The following is a 15,880-nucleotide window of genomic DNA, read 5'->3' as shown; positions in this document are numbered from 1 at the left end:
CAGGTCAGACTGTTTTGATAAGGACTGGAGAGCTAAAAGACCACAGGTACAAAAGAGATTCACACTTTGGTGGGTCCCAAGTCTCAAAAATCATCTACTGCTTCTACAAGTTTTATAATCGTAGAAAAAACTATACTGACATTTTCTGGTGGTACTGGTCTTTATTTATGATTTGCATTAGTATAGTTAATGTTATGAGGGGGGTTGACAAGTGAACATAACTTTGATTTTAGAAAAACCAATGAGTACATACCAAAAAAAACCCCAAAAAACCCCCAAATACCATGAAGCAATTTTCCAACCTGATGTTTCCAGCAGTTTCTTCGCCAAGATCTTCGAGCTGCTCGACTTATTTCGCATAGGAGATGACCTCTTTGCCAACGACCGGCTCTCCCAGCTTCTCCTCGGTGGTGAACGTTTTTCATCTCTTCTTTTCGGCAAGGATCGCCTCTCACGGCTCCTTGAGCGTGATCGATATCGTGAAGAGGAAGGACGGTCATACCATGAGGAGTCAGAATGAGACCGGGACCTGAAAAAAGTATTAATCAAAGAACTTAATGACTCAAAAATAAAAATAAAAACATCTCAAAGCACACACCATGGATACAAAAGGTAAATACTGTCCACCAATTAAGTGTGTTTAAGTTTACATTATTAAATAAATTACATTTCGCCCTCTCCACTGGAGAGCTAAATCTTCTTGATTGATCCTAGTTCTCAAAATGTATGTTGGACAGACCTGCGATTACGTCTGGAGCTGTAGGGAGATCGTGATCGGCTTCTGTGTCTCTGCCTTCGGGGGCTGCGTGATTGAGAACGGGAATGACTAATTCGTCTGTCCCTCCTACGCTCCGACTCATGGCGGCGACGTGAGCTGCCGGAGCGGAAGCGGAAGCGGGAACGGCAACTTCGACTATCTCTTCTTCGCTCCAAGTCACAATTAGTGCGGGGGCTGCGAGAGCGGCTACTTGGCCTATTTCTTCTTCGCTCCGAGTCACGATGAGTGCGGGGGCTGCGAGAGCGGGAACGGCTACTTTGCCTGTCCCTGCTACGCTCCGAGTCACGATGGCTCCGGGGGCTGCAGGAACGGGAACGACTCTCGTGTCTGGTTTTCTTCTGGGAAGTCTCAGCAGAAGTTGAGGGAGAGGGCTTGGCACCTGATGCACTAACAATTGCATATAAAAAGAAAGGCACATGTTAAATCAAAGAAAATGAAAGCCTCCAATGCTGCAGGCTTTCGCCAGATGACTTCACATGAAGATATTTACCCTAGCAGTGATGCAATTTCACCGTTCCATTCTGGGTATCTGTGGAAAAACACAGATACATTTTTGTCAGATGTTGCAAGGTAGAATGTCCTTAAAAATATATTATTGTTCATTAATTAAGAAATTTATTCAGCTTCATAACAATTTAGGTTAGGGAAAATGGCTCATGGTAAATGCTGCAAATCATTAAGGTGCTTTAAATTAAAAAAATACAAATGAACAGTTCTTAGGGAGCTATCCTAGCATTACAACCCCGGCATCATTTTGGCACACCCATGGTTGTGCTGCCCCAAAGATATCGGTTCATAATCACGAAGTACAGAGAAGAAAGATTGACCGCTTTCGCAGAAGTTTGCAGTTCTCAATGTGAAGGCTGGTATTCTGGTGGGAGACCCAATCCTAGTGGTCACAACAAAAAACAAACATTTAGACAAGGTTTATTATTATCAGGAGCAACGTTTGTCATTGACATCACTTGCTGATAAAAGGTCACTAAACTTTGCAGTGGCCTTAAAAAAAATTCTTAAAATATTAACAGTTAGTCCTTCACTGAACGCAGAAGCATTATAACATTAGCCAGGAGCCTGGATTGTATTTAAACCTTCATAGGCAAAAAACCAGGAACAAATAAGCATGACACATTATACCTTTCCTGGGATCAAATTTTAAAAGTGAAATTATTTAGTATATATAGAAAACACAAGTCAAACATCTGATTACAAACAACCAAAACAAAAGGTCAATTAGGCTCTGGATTCTGGACTCTCAGGCTCTTCTTATGGCATCAAACTTTCCCGAAGCTCCAAGAAGGTCGTCTCAGGAGAGGCCAAGTTTGGATTAGGACAAAATGCACCACCTATGACGATCACAGTTGGAGTAGCGACAGGAAGATGACGTTGAAATAGACCAGAAGAGGAAGGCGCTGTTTCTTTGACGAGGAGCTCAAATGTGAAATTTGGTGCAGCGAAGGAAGGCCGATCCATAAAGAGAGATTCAACAACAAATCAAATCAAATCTGGTGCTTGTGTAGCTCATGACTGGGCGCAGCGGGTGCTTATGTTTGTGGTAGTAAATGATGTTGCCTTTTGGGACACAGAAACACTAACTTAAAAAGAAAGTATGAGTAAAAAAAAAGAAGAAGCGAGTATTACACAAAAACAAATGTGAAATAAAGGACAAAACACACTATTCTTAACTCTAATGACAAAAGACAAAAAGGGGAACTTTCACATTCAGCAACAGTTCCAGAAAAAGCAAAGCTGAATGTGCACTGTGGAACAGCAGCCCAAGAACAGAGACAAATGAAAAAACAGCCGTCTTCCAACGTTTTCTGATGCACAGGCTCGTCAGGTTTGCAGGTTTCTCCTCATCACGTCATCTGAGGCCTTGGTTCCATTGTTAGCAAAATCCTTGAATGTCTTCGCATCAGTTTATGTCAATTTAAAAGAGATTAAATCTATCAATTGCAAGTACAGACCACTGAAGATTCTGAAGGTCTCTTATTAGTAGTGTTTTTCAATTACAATATCTGATAGACATATAGTTAAGTTTAGTCTGCGCTGTAATCCTTCAGAAATTCTGGTACAGAATACTGAATTGCAGAAATATGTGAAAAATGTGTCCAAATGTTTGCAAGCCAAGTTGGTAGTCTTCCTATAGTCACCATCATGCAGGAATAGTGAACAAAACAAACAAATAAACTTTAAAGTAGCATACATGAAGTTTTTCCCAAACCAAAGTCCTATAATTCGATCCAAAATCAAATAAAAAACAAAACAAAAAACATTGCATGTCAAATAAATAAAAACCGACAGAAAGCAAAAACATCGAACAATCTTCCACTTACCTTCATCAGAGTACATTCCTTGTTACATAGAGAGCAGGTATGAGGAAAGACCCTAGGTGAAGTGGCAGTGTAGTCTTGCATCTGGGCCAGCACTGGGATATTCCCTGTCACTTCTACCTTTGCTGGAAGCTGCTTCGTGGAAGCGGGCTGCGGTATATGAATGAAATTCACGAGGTTCTGCATTAGCGGCGAGAGACCCGGAGGAACGGGCATCGTGAGCCCTGGCATGAGGGACGGCTGTGGAACTGGCTTTGCAGCCGAAAAAACTTGAGACTGCAAAGCTTGTCCCATATGCACAGCTGGCTGATTCTGCATCTGCTGCAACCCAATCGGCAGGTTAGGTACCTGGGCCATCTGCTGCTGCTGCTTCAGTTGCTGCTGTTGTATCTGCTGCTTCAGTTGTTGCTGCTGCTGCTTCAGTTGTTGCTGCTGCTGCTGCTGCTGCTTCAGTTGCTGCTGTTGTATCTGCTGCTGCTGCTTTAATTGTTGTTGCGTCTGCTGCTGCTCCAGTTGCTGCTGTTGCGTCTGCTGCTGCTGCTGCTTCAGTTGTTGCGTCTGCTGCTTCAGTTGTTGCGTCTGCTGCTGCATCTGCTGCTGCTCCGTCTGCTGCTGCTGTGTCTGCTGCTGCTTTGACTGTTGTTGCTTCAACTGTTGCTGCATCTGCTGCTTTGGTGGTGGTTGTTGCATTGTCTGTTTCACCTGTTGCTGTTGTACCTGCTTCTGCTGGATTTGCTGTTTGTTCATCTGCTCAGAAACATTTGATACTTGCCCGTGAGTCTTACTCTTTTCTTTGATGTGACTGTCGCTGCTGCTGCTGCCAATGAGTACAAGGCCAGGTCGACTTGGATGCACACTACGAACTATATTAGGAGTTAGTTGGCTTTTTGATGCTGAATGGCGATCTGGCTCTGGATTTTTCAACGGAAGGGTTTTAGTGACTTCTGCTTTAAGAGGTCTTATGTCTGTGTCTGTCTTTGGCAGAGAGAAACCTTTGAAGATTTCTTGAGAAGGCTGGTTTGGTTGTGTTGGCAGTTGTTGAGCTGGACCACTACTTCGCATTGAGCCATGACTGGTAAAAGAGCTGCCTTGATCACGGGAAGAAACCAAGGTGCTGTTTTTCACCTCTGTCATACTTTTTTGCAGTGGTTCTCGACTGTGACCGCTACTATCATAGGAGCCCATCAGCAGCGTACCTCCACTTCCACCACTACTGGCTCCACTGCTGCTTCTTCCAATTTCATCCCCAAAGCTCCCAGTATATTTTCCAGTATGTCCATAATCAATCACTTTACTTGGTTGGACAATAGGTGACAATTCATCCTGACGCATCCCTTCCCCTCTTGAAGTACTCAACCTTTCCCTTCCACTCATACTTGTGGTGGAATGAGGATCATAGTAGGATTTTGATGGATCTGCTGTTGCAGATCTCTTTGCCTTTTCCATGCGGATTTGTCGTAAGATAAAAGGCAGGTTGTCAGGAGTCATCTGATCTTCGGGATATGAGATCAGATGTTCCAGGTCCTCTTTTTCAAGTCCAAACTGCATAAGGATGTTCACAGCTGTTTCTGAAGTGTACTTGGGACGAGTAGACTCTGCAGAACCCACAGGTTTGTCTGGCACTGGGTAGTCATAATCACCTAAGCCTGGAATGGATTGCACATTGTGCTCTCTTTCATTCGAGGCATTAAACCTACTGTCGCCAGTGCTTTGATAGCTCAATGAAGCAGATGATGAACAGTATTTAGACGAATCATCCTCAGTTTCCCGTTTGTATCTTGGCAACCAGTCCATGGAGCTAGTGCTACTTGCAACATCAGGAGGTCTTTGAGAGTTTGAGGACAACATGTAGGAAGTCACATCTTTGCCTGAAGAATCATACTCATCTCTTTGAGTGCTGGTAAAACAACTGTTCTTTTTTACAGGCTGATTTCTCACCTCCTCTCTGGCTCTGCTTATATGCATGTCTATGGACCTCTTTATGTCCTCTTCCATTGAAGTCTTACTCCCTTCTGGCCTGTAGCTCATTATTCCCCCAGATTTTGCAGGAGTCGCAGATGAAACTCCAGAAGAGCTAAAGCTGGACCCAGGCCCAAGATGAGGAGATGTCTTATGAGAGTCTCTCTCTGCCTGCATACTGGCTTGTCCATAGCGCCCCTGGGCTGAACTTTGATTCCCAGAGGCATAGGGGTTATATAAGGGATGGGACATGGTGTTAGCAACCTTCAGAAGGTTTAGTAGACTGATGGCTGCAGCTGTCGGGCAGGGGGGTGTTGTGGGTATAAATGGGGCGTGTGTGTTGGTTCGACCACCAACAGCAACAGCATTATTTATCTGTGTCAAAGTAAGGTGGGCGTTCAGCTGAGCCAGCCGCAAGCATGCAGCTTGCTGTCCGATCAGTAAAAAGCTCCCTGGGAGCCCACCCAGAAGGGGGCTCTGTTGGGGCCCTGGTGCAGGAGAAGGGGTGTAACGCTTCGATGGCAATGGAAAGCTGGGAAGTTCAAAATAAAGAAAACAAAGAAAAAAGGTTAATGAGTTGTACTGGGCCTCAGAATCTTGGAAAGATGAGGTCCATCATCCGGAAGGCCGCTTCTTAATTTGCAGACTCTGCTTTCCAAAGATTCCTTCATTCATACGGATTCATTCTGTCAGTATCATATTTTATCATGGAAACAAAAGCATCAAAAACAGAGACACACAGAAAACAAGGCATTTTAACAATAGAGACACAGGAGACAACAACAACAAAATAGAACGGAGGTGTTAATCTTAGAAGAATAAGGTTAATAGATCTTCCAAAGCAGCTTATCTTATCCTCCTCTATCCTTTTCATGTCCCTGATCTGTGGATAGAGACATGGAACATACACGCTAGTCGTCCAACATCTAGATGTTTCTAACAAGACCCATGATTAGTGCCCAACAAGGTCGAACTAAAGTCAATCTGTAACACGAATTTTCTCCTGAAACATTATGTTATAAAATAAAGACTTAAACACCAATACAAGCATACACAATATTAAATTGCAACCCAAAAAACTGATACGTTTTCATCTCTTTGCCTGTTTTGCCAGAGGCTTCAGTTCCACAATTCACAATAAAGCGTATGCACACAACTTTGAAGGTTTGGTAGTTTTATTATGATGACCTCCAAGTCCAGTGGTGGTGTGCTGAGTAGGCAGCATTCAGAAAAGAGACGACGTATGGCTTGGAAAGTTGGTGAAGGAAGCTGGATCTGCCGTTGACTTTCTGGTAATGACAGCACACAGATGGACCTCAACTGGTGCTGCCATAAGTCATGAATGCATGCTCCTGCCCCCTAAACATGATCGCAATAAATCAAAAGAGCATGCTCAGCGGCAGGATTTTGGCATAGAGCAGCTCATGAAGATCTTCTGTTTCCTCAGGGGACAAGATTGGACTCCTTCGCTCATTTTGAATTGCAGGAGATAAGGAACTAAAGTTGAGTACCATTACTGATGCTCTGTTGTCCGCTTGTGCTTAATTTAACTGGTTACATTAGCCCTCTGCAGTTTAAGTGACTTTAGTGTCACTGTAAAATCATTTTGAACTGTGGAATAATTCAATCAATCTGTACGCTGTCTGTACAGACATTGTACCTGATCATTATGCAAGTACTTTTGACAAACTAAGTTTTCACATATGCAACAGGTTATGTTCTGAAAAGTGCAGTAAAAACGTCCCAACAATTCTTACATCAAACACAGCAACAGTGAGAGAAAGCATCGTTATTGCTTTTCATTCATGACAATTTTAGTAGTTGGGTCAAAAATCTTTGCAAACCTCCAAAGAAAACTAGTTGGTAAAAGTGCAGCTACGAACTACTGAACATTTGCGGTTTGCTCCGTTCGTGCTACGATGGCTCTCTAATTTTAGGGACAAATTGTTATCTAGTGCAAAACTCATCAATGATGACATCAATGATGACATCAATGGCAAAATCAGAGACAATGACAATATTTGGAGGCCAAAAGTGAACACAACAGATTTCCCTCCCTGTGACTGTTTTTTGTTTTTGTTGTATTGCTTGTGTTAGCTATGTTATGCTGAAAAGTAATTTAAGAGAAAGTGAATTGCACAGATACACACACCTACCAGATGTAAAGAAGAATAAAGTAATAGGAGAAAAGAAGGAAATAAATAAATGTTTTAAAAAATATAGATTTTTAAGTGATAATATAGAACAACACAACTAACCAACAGCTCAGCTGCAGACAACATGATTACATCTTTGACTACATTGCAGCAGTCTTTATACTGCCTTTAAGTAAGCACCTGCAGCAGTGGATAGGTGCTTTTTGCTCACTGCACATCAATGGTATGGGAGCAGGTTAATGACAGGCGATCTTTTCTATAGTTCCATCTTAATGTCTAATGCCAGGCCACTGATCACCAATTAGTGATGTTTCTGTCGCGAACGAAACAGCTCTTACGAGTGTAGTAGGGCTGCTCAATTAATTGAATTTTAATCACGATTACGATCTGGGCTTTCAACGATCATTAAAAATGACTGAGCCGATTATTAGCCCCTCCCTCATTTATCTGCGACACCTTAAAGGCCGGTCCATGAAAATATTGTCGGGCATAAACCGGTCCGTGGCGCAAAAAAGGTTGGAGACCGCTGATTAAGAGGACCCGAGGGAAGCTCGGAAAGCTAAGCAGAAGTTATTTGGAGAGGAGAGTGACTGCCGTTGGTTGAAAAGAGAGTTTAAAAAAAACTTCAGTGGTGTTGCACACTATTTTATATTATTTTTTAAAGTCATTGAAGCCGGTCAGAGCAGCACGCTCCGTGTTGCGTAACTATTTTTAAATCCCTGTAGAACCTGAACCGTGTAAGCTAGCGCAATATTTTGTTTTGCATATGAAACCGGAGGAGTTGTACTTACATCTGATGCCATCAGCTTGTCCTCGGTCACGGTTTCCTTCCACATAAAGCTTTGCAAAAACTGCATAAAAAGCGCTTGCAGCAACAAAAACACAATATTCCAGAAACACGCTTTGCCGATCCGATCAGCTGTTCGTAACACTTCCCACAGTGAAACAGACGCCAGCGCGAACTATCACATGTCCGCCATTTCCTGGCCAAAACCGGAAGTGACGTCATTTTCGCGGAAATTGTAGTTTTTTTACTCGTAGGCCTTAAAAGCCTATACTGGTCATGTTTGACTTTTCTGAATAGTTTCTGAGATGCTTAGAACTCGAATTGCACTACTGGAAATAGTTTATTTTGATGCACCTGCTGTTTTCTTTGCAAATTTGCATCATAGGATTGTTTTTTGTTTTTCCTGCAGTGTATATAAAAATTAGTGTATCTCCAAAATAAAACTTTGAAGACACTCAAAATAAATTTCCTGTTGTTATAAACTATTTTTTGCAACTTTTTTGTATTTAAAGTTTTGAGGGATAAACCTCTTAAATTTCTCAAAGTAGAAATATGTGTTAAAAAAACCCAAAAACGATTTTCAATTTTTTTGTAGTTTATTGCACTTTTTTGCAATTAATGTAGTTCCTATGGACTTAATGCATACATATTATTAAAATATGGGCTATAACAGTTGTATAGCAACTTGAAATGCTCCCACAAATGGCACTACAACATGTAAAAGTATAATATAAGCTCTGGCGGACTTGGTTCTATAGTAGGTCTTAAAGGGTTAAATAAATATCGTCAAATAATCGAGATCTCAATTTCAGTGAAAATAATCGTGATTATCATTTTTGCCATAATCGAGCAGCCCAGTGTAGGTAGTTACACTCTCAGTAGCACAGGAACAGAGCAGGAGGGAGAGACAGAGAGCCAGGGACAACATCACATTAGAAAGGTATAGTAATCATCCACAACTATTTTCAGTTGCAGATGACAAAGGATTCAGAAAGTTTATTCATGCAGGCCCATATGACAGAGAATGTGCATCTTCTTTTTTTTTCCATATTATAATTTATATTTAATTGTGTTGTGGTTTGCAGTGTTTTGTGTTGTTTCACTTTAAACTTTTAAAAGGAAAAAGCTGAAAATTTAAATAGTTAAAAGTTGAACTGTGAATAGTTGGTTTTTGTATTATATTATTTATTTATTACATTTTATGTGGAGTGAATAAATAAAAGTATATTTATGGTGGCTCCTACAGACAAAGCACGTACGAACTCCAAAACACGTACGAACTCCAAAACGTGTACAAACTCCAAAACACGTACAAGCCCCGAAGCACATACCAATTCCAAAGCACGTACAAACTCCAAAAAGCACGTACAAACTCTGAAGCACGTACAAACTCCAAAACACGTAAAAAAGACAACAGAATGCTAGGTGCAGTGTTGAGCTTTTGTTACCTAGTGGCTACACAAGCCAGGAAGTAACAATAACAGGAAGTAACAATTGTGTATAAATACACAAACAATACACATATGCTTTCAATTGTGTTATTTAAGTGATCTAGGTAGCTCTGTTTTGGAAGCTCAGTTAATGCTAGAAATGTGTTTTGGAGTTTGTACGTGCTTTGTCTCTAGGGGCCACCGTATATATTGCCTACTGGTGGTGGTCAGAGGGCCCGGTGGCGCCTGTGTCCGGCAGCCTCGCCTCTGTCAGTGCGCCCCAGGGCAGCTGTGGCTACAATGTAGCTTGCTATCGCCAGTGTGTGAATGTGTGTGTGAATGGGTGAATGACTGAATGTAGTGTAAAGCGCTTTGGGGTCCTATGGACTAGAAAAGCGCTATACAAATGCAGGCCATTTACCATTTATATATAAACATATAAATAAAACCATTTTTTTACATTAGTAATTCTTTTGTGCATAATTTTATATTATTGTTAATAATAAATTAATTAAAGCAACAAAACAACCTGAAAGAGCTGGTTGGGAGCCGAAAAAGCTGGATCTTTTTAGTGAGCCGAGCTGAATTTTTCTAGATAATATTCACAAAGGTAGGACGGTTTGCCACTTAATTTCGTGTGCGCAGAAACAGCGGGTAGGATGGTTTGTCGGGTAGGATGGTTTGTCAGGTAGGATGGTTTGTCAGGTAGGATGGATTCCCAGGACACCGGTTCTCCAAAAAGAGATGGAAATCCCACCACTGTAACCAATACCATCACGTCTGGGAAGAGTCTTAAGAGCGGGATTAACGTGCATCACTAAAAGAGAGAAAACTTTAATACAAGCCAGGTCTGTGGAGTGGGGGCTTATCATAAGTGAAGGACAAGTGGTTGTTTTTCTCATGTTGTCAGTATTTGTTGTAAATGCTGCCTTTTATGAATGCATTTAAAATGTGTTGTGGCCACTGAGTTAAATCCGGCAGATTGAGCAAAATCTGTGCAGCAGTGAGATATGAGACGAGACCATAAATCCACCACTAAAGCAACACTCCTCCAGGCCCGTTTACAAACTACCACCACAGGTCGACAAACAGCGGGTACAAGGAAAAGCTGATCGCTTACAGGGTTTTGTTTTGGGTTTTTTTTTAAAACAACAACTCAGTGTACATACCGTGCTTTATATGTATGTAATCCCTTTGTTCTGATGTTCTCAAATATATCCTCTCGAAGAACTTCTTGCAACCTACAGCTTTGCTAAGGGAAAAGAAACGCTAGCCACGTGACCCAGCGCAACGTGTTCCGTTTCGATGGGCTGCCTTCAAAATAAAAGTACGAACAGAAACGACAACTTTCAAGCTACTGTAGTAATTCCACTAACGCATTCCGTACATATTATTATTATTATTATTATTATTATTATTATTATTATTATTATTATCAGGGATAAGCACTTTCAATTTTTTATTTACGTTTTAGAAAAATACAACTGCAAGTTTTAAATATGTTATTGAGTGTGTTATTTTTATTGTTACAACCATATTATTAACCATGTATACTTCAGTTTCAGTGAGACAGATTTTGAAAACTTTCGTTACATCTTTCTCTGTAATGGATTATGGTGACTGCAGGATAAGTGTACTATAGTTAATTTTTCACACGATGGCGCTCTTTCTATAGGAAAACAATTCCTATATTAATGTCCTTGATGATGATCAGTTATATCTTTTTTTTTTTTACCACTATAACACAGCCTGAATTTTAATACACATGTTTATGTGAAATGTGTCTTACACCCCATCACCAATTCTGCACAGATTAATTTTACATTATAAAAATAATATTTATGTTGTGACTGTGGAAGCATGGGAAAAGGGGGAAATAAGGTATGATTGATGTTTCTCCCTGAAATAAGTACGGAGCCCTGTCACTACCCGATCTGAAGAGGGGGGCCAAAATGGCGGAATAAGCGGTTGTACAATCTGCAGGTCTGATTAGGAAACGTCATTTTGATGTCCTGAAAAGTACTTTATCGACAAACAGTTACTCCAAAAGGAAGTAGAAGGCAAGCGAAACCCCCTGGAAGTTACTTTGAAAGACCCTTAGACGGACACAAAGATAAACATAGAGCGATAAAAATGGCTAACCCCAAGCTAGCAGGTAGCCTTTCCGATCACAATTACAACCTTGCTGCTATGAAAGAAGCATGTGAGGAGGAAGATATAGAAGAGATGGAACTTCAACAAGAAATCGCAAGACCCAATGTCAAACGTAAGGCCATGTTTCTATTCTGCAAAGAAATTAAGGAAAACATTCTGTTTTTACAAGAAACACATTCTAGTAAGGAAGAGGAAATGTTTTGGAAACATCAATGTGGAGAAAGTATTCTTTATTCACATGGTACTACTCACTCAGCAGGAGTGATGATTTTATTTAACAAATTTGCAGGGAAGGTTATTGATCATAAAAGCGATGGAATGGGACATTGGCATTCTATCATGGTGTTGGTAGAAGTCTGTGAACAGAAAATTATTCTTATCACCATGTATGGATACAATAACAGGTCTCTAAATAGAAACATGATGTTAAACTTAAGTAAATTAATTGCAAATTGGAGTACTACATATGGTTCTACCCAGGTAATAACTGGAGGCGATTTTAACCTGGAACCTAACTCATGGCTTGACAGGCAACCACAGAGAGGGAAACAACCAGAACATGCTAGCATTATTTGTGACTTTTGTACAACAACTAATATGATGGATTATTGGAGGATGACAAACCCAAATACGAAGAAATACATGTGACTTGTTGGACTTGTTGGTTTAGTCCAACAAATAAGAACGTATGTTCAAGACTAGATTATTGGCTTGTCTCCCAAACAGTATCATCATATGTTACTAAATGTGAAACCCAATCAACCCCACTTACTGATTATTGTCTGATAAGTCTCTCATTATATCTACGTAAACAACAAAGATATGAGAACTTATGAAAATTTAACAATAGTTTATTACAAATCAAAGATTTCTGTACACAAGTTTAAAAAAATTCATTTAGAAATTAACAATATGATGATGACTAATGTCAGTAAATGGGAATGGTTTAAATATAGTGTCAAACAACTAGCTATAGAAACGGGAAAGAAAGTGTCTGCCCTACCCATATGTAAAAAGAAAAATCTAATCGAACAAATACATTTATTATGTGGTAAGCCTTGTATGACTGCAGAAGAGTCAGAATGCTTACAATCTTTACAAAATCAACTAGATGAGGTGTACATGATAGCCTTAGCATATGCAAATAGGATTAAGAGCGTCTTAACCAAACTAACTGATGAGTGTCAATCAGTGTTTATTAATTAAGGCAGATTCATAATAACATAAGATTAATATTAGATATGATTGACTACCGATCCTTTATCAATTCAGAAAGTTTACTATTATTTATTGACTTTTTTAAAGCATTTGATTCAATAGACCATAATTTTCTATTTAGATCTTTAGAACTTTTTGGATTTGGAAACAAAATTTGCAATGTGATCAAACTGTTCTACAAGCAGGTTTACAGTTATGTTTTGCTCAATCCAGGCATAACACCTAGGATAGACGTATTCCATGGAATTTGACAGGGTTGCCCAATTTCTCCAAAATTATTTATTCTTTGCACTCAATTAATGGCCTACCTCATTGTGAACCATTCAGGCATCGAAGGAATAAATATTTTTGGTACTGAACTGAAAATAAGTCAGTTTGCAGATGACACAGTAATATTTTTAAAGGATAAATTAATACCCGAGAAAGCGTGGAATGTAATTTAAATTTTTTCTAAAGCTTCAGGCTTGTGTCTGAATCTAAAGAAGTGTGAACTTTTGCCACTTTATGATTGTTTGGAAAATAACACGAGGACAATTCCAGTGAAAAATGAAGTCAAATAACCTAAAAGACAAAATTGATGGTATGTCCAAAACACTAAATCATTGGTTAATGAGAGATATCACAATTTTTGGACGCAATATATTATCCAAATCAGAGGGTGTCTCAAAGATGGTTTATCCAGCATACTCATTATACATTACCTCAAAAAGTATTAAAAAGATTAACTCCATAATCTATCAATTCATTTGGCGCAATAAAACACATTACATTAAAAAATCACAACTCGTCAAAGATTACACCAAAGGTGGTATAAAGACAATTGATTTTCAATCAATGGTTGGAGTATTTAAAATTAACTGGATAAAAGCCTCCCTCTTGAAACCTGACTTCATATGGTTCCATATCCCTAAAAATATTTTCAAAAAGGTGGGAGGGTTGGATTTTCTCCTGAAATGTGATTTTGATATATTGAAGTTGCCTGTGAAACTGTCAGAATATCATAAGCAGGTCTTGTCTTATTGGAAAATGTTTTTTGCCCATAACTTCACGCCACATTGCTCCACCTTGTGGAATAACAGGACCATTACAATTAATAGGAAGTCATTGTTCATTAAAGAGTGGTATGAAAAAAACATAATCTTTATAACAGATTTACTTAATGAAAGGGGGCGGTTTCTCCCAGTGGGTGTTTTCAATGCAAAGTTTAACATTCAGTGTTCCCTTAGAGAATATAACAAGGTCTGTAAGGCGTTCCCCTTACCTCTGTTAAGTTTGATACAAGGCTATTTATATTACTCTAAGGGACAAATTAGTTTACCTTCTTTACAGCTAAATCAGATTCCTTTAACTAATAAAAAGTGTAATAATAAAATCATAAACAATATATTTAAAAATGAATTATTTCACGATTTTAACAGTAACACAAAATTAAAAGGGAGTAACGTTAAAATAACATACACACTTTTTAAAATGGCCTATCCCCCCCAAAGTCAAAGAAATGCAATTTAAAATAATTAATGGATATTGCCCAGCAGCTGAAATGCTTAAAAAAGGTTTGGGTTTGAGGTGGAGCCATGTGGATTTTGTTTGCAAAATGAAGAAAGTATTGATCATTTGTTTTTTTCCTGCTCAGTAACGACTGACTTCGGCAGGATTTGGTAGACTGGTTGAGTGTAAGAATAGATGGGATGACCCCACTGACTCTAACACAGGTTTTATACAATAATGGCGAGGAACTTGCCATGCTCCACAATATGGTAATAATTATGGGCAAATACCACATTCATAAGTGTAAATGGCAAAACAAAAGACCTTCCCTAAGTGCATTGAAGATTGAATTAAAGTCTTTTTTGTCATCTTTAGAATTACTGAAGGATTCATGTAAAGATGCTGCTTTGATATGTGAAAATGGGACCCAGTCCTATCCTTTTAATGAATATGTTTCGTTTGGTGTACCAAATAAGCCGCATGTATGTTAAAGTGTGCACGGAAAGGATATTGTTAAATGTCATAAGAATGGCCTTCACGCATATTTATATTGTTTTTTTGTTTTTTTTCTGTTAGTCTTCTCCTATTTCTTTTGTTTTCTTACTCAACATTTCAAGATGTTGTTGCACCAATGTTGTCTCCCAATGAGAGATTGTAAATGTGTGCAAAATGTAAATGAAAAAAAAAAAGTCACTACCCGATCCGTACCAGAAACCCAATCGGTACCCCGCATGCGCGAAAGATGTCTACTTCCGATCGAAGCGTTTTACGATTTTTACGGGTCAGAGTATCTTTTAAGATGTTAAGAATAACAAATATCTCTTAAAAGGTTTCGAGTAATCAAACATTTCAATATAATGCAGACAAAAATGAAAAATAAAAAGATAGTTATGGATCAGGAGTGGAAGCGCATGTGCAAAGTCGGACCATACTGTCACTACCCGATCCGTAACCCGATCGTTACCCCGCATGCGCAAATCTTACGTCACTTCCTCTCTTTGCCAACATTGCGACATTCAATCGCGCATGTGCAGGGGTTTTCTTCTTCTTCTGTTCGTTTAATGGCAGTTTACGAGGATACTGCCACCTGCTGACCAAGCGAATGAACCCTATTGTAAACTGAATTAGCGTCATTACAAACATGTGTTAAATTTGATTTAGTGATAGTCGAGTGTGTTTATGCTTGTCTGCAGTGTTGAGGAGTAACGGAATACATGTACCGCCGTTACGTATTTAAAATACAAAATAAGAGTAACTGTATTCCGTTACAGTTACCGTTTAAAAAGGTGGTATTTAGAATACAGTTACTTTGTTGAAATAAATGGATTACACTGCGGTACTTTCCTGTTTCATATTGTGGGGGGTCAGGACTGTTTGGGTTTTGTTTGACAGCTACGTTCTGTTGTTCCAGGTGGCATCGTTACGGTTGCCATGGTTACAGGGTGACGCTCTCTCTCTGCGTGTTTCCTGGGTGAGAGAGCGCCTTTTTGTTGTTGTTGTTGTGCTAAGCTAATAGGCAGAATGCTACAGGTATAGCTCTAAAGAATGTAGCCTCATGGGCAGTGTAGTCCGTGCTG

At 39.5% G+C, this 15,880-nt stretch overlaps 1 protein-coding gene across 1 annotated transcript in view; it reads right to left on the bottom strand.

The window, feature by feature from the left end:
• The window catches only part of LOC102206455 (serine/arginine repetitive matrix protein 2-like), a 56,306-nt gene that overhangs the window by 2,584 nt on the left and 37,842 nt on the right, over positions 1–15,880 (bottom strand). The window contains exons 3-6 of the mRNA XM_013916017.1: positions 3,728–5,602; positions 1,269–1,307; positions 750–1,165; positions 456–529 (exon numbers count right to left, since the gene is read on the bottom strand). Of these exons, the coding sequence (XP_013771471.1) occupies positions 456–529; positions 750–1,165; positions 1,269–1,307; positions 3,728–5,602 (2,404 nt within the window). The remainder of the gene's footprint in view (positions 1–455; positions 530–749; positions 1,166–1,268; positions 1,308–3,727; positions 5,603–15,880) is intronic.

Source organism: Pundamilia nyererei, unplaced genomic scaffold (assembly GCF_000239375.1).
Source record: "Pundamilia nyererei isolate P.nyererei 1_Seehausen unplaced genomic scaffold, PunNye1.0 scaffold00427, whole genome shotgun sequence".
Lineage (NCBI taxonomy): Eukaryota > Metazoa > Chordata > Actinopteri > Cichliformes > Cichlidae > Pundamilia > Pundamilia nyererei.
This window is presented reverse-complemented; position numbering and strand designations above follow the sequence as displayed.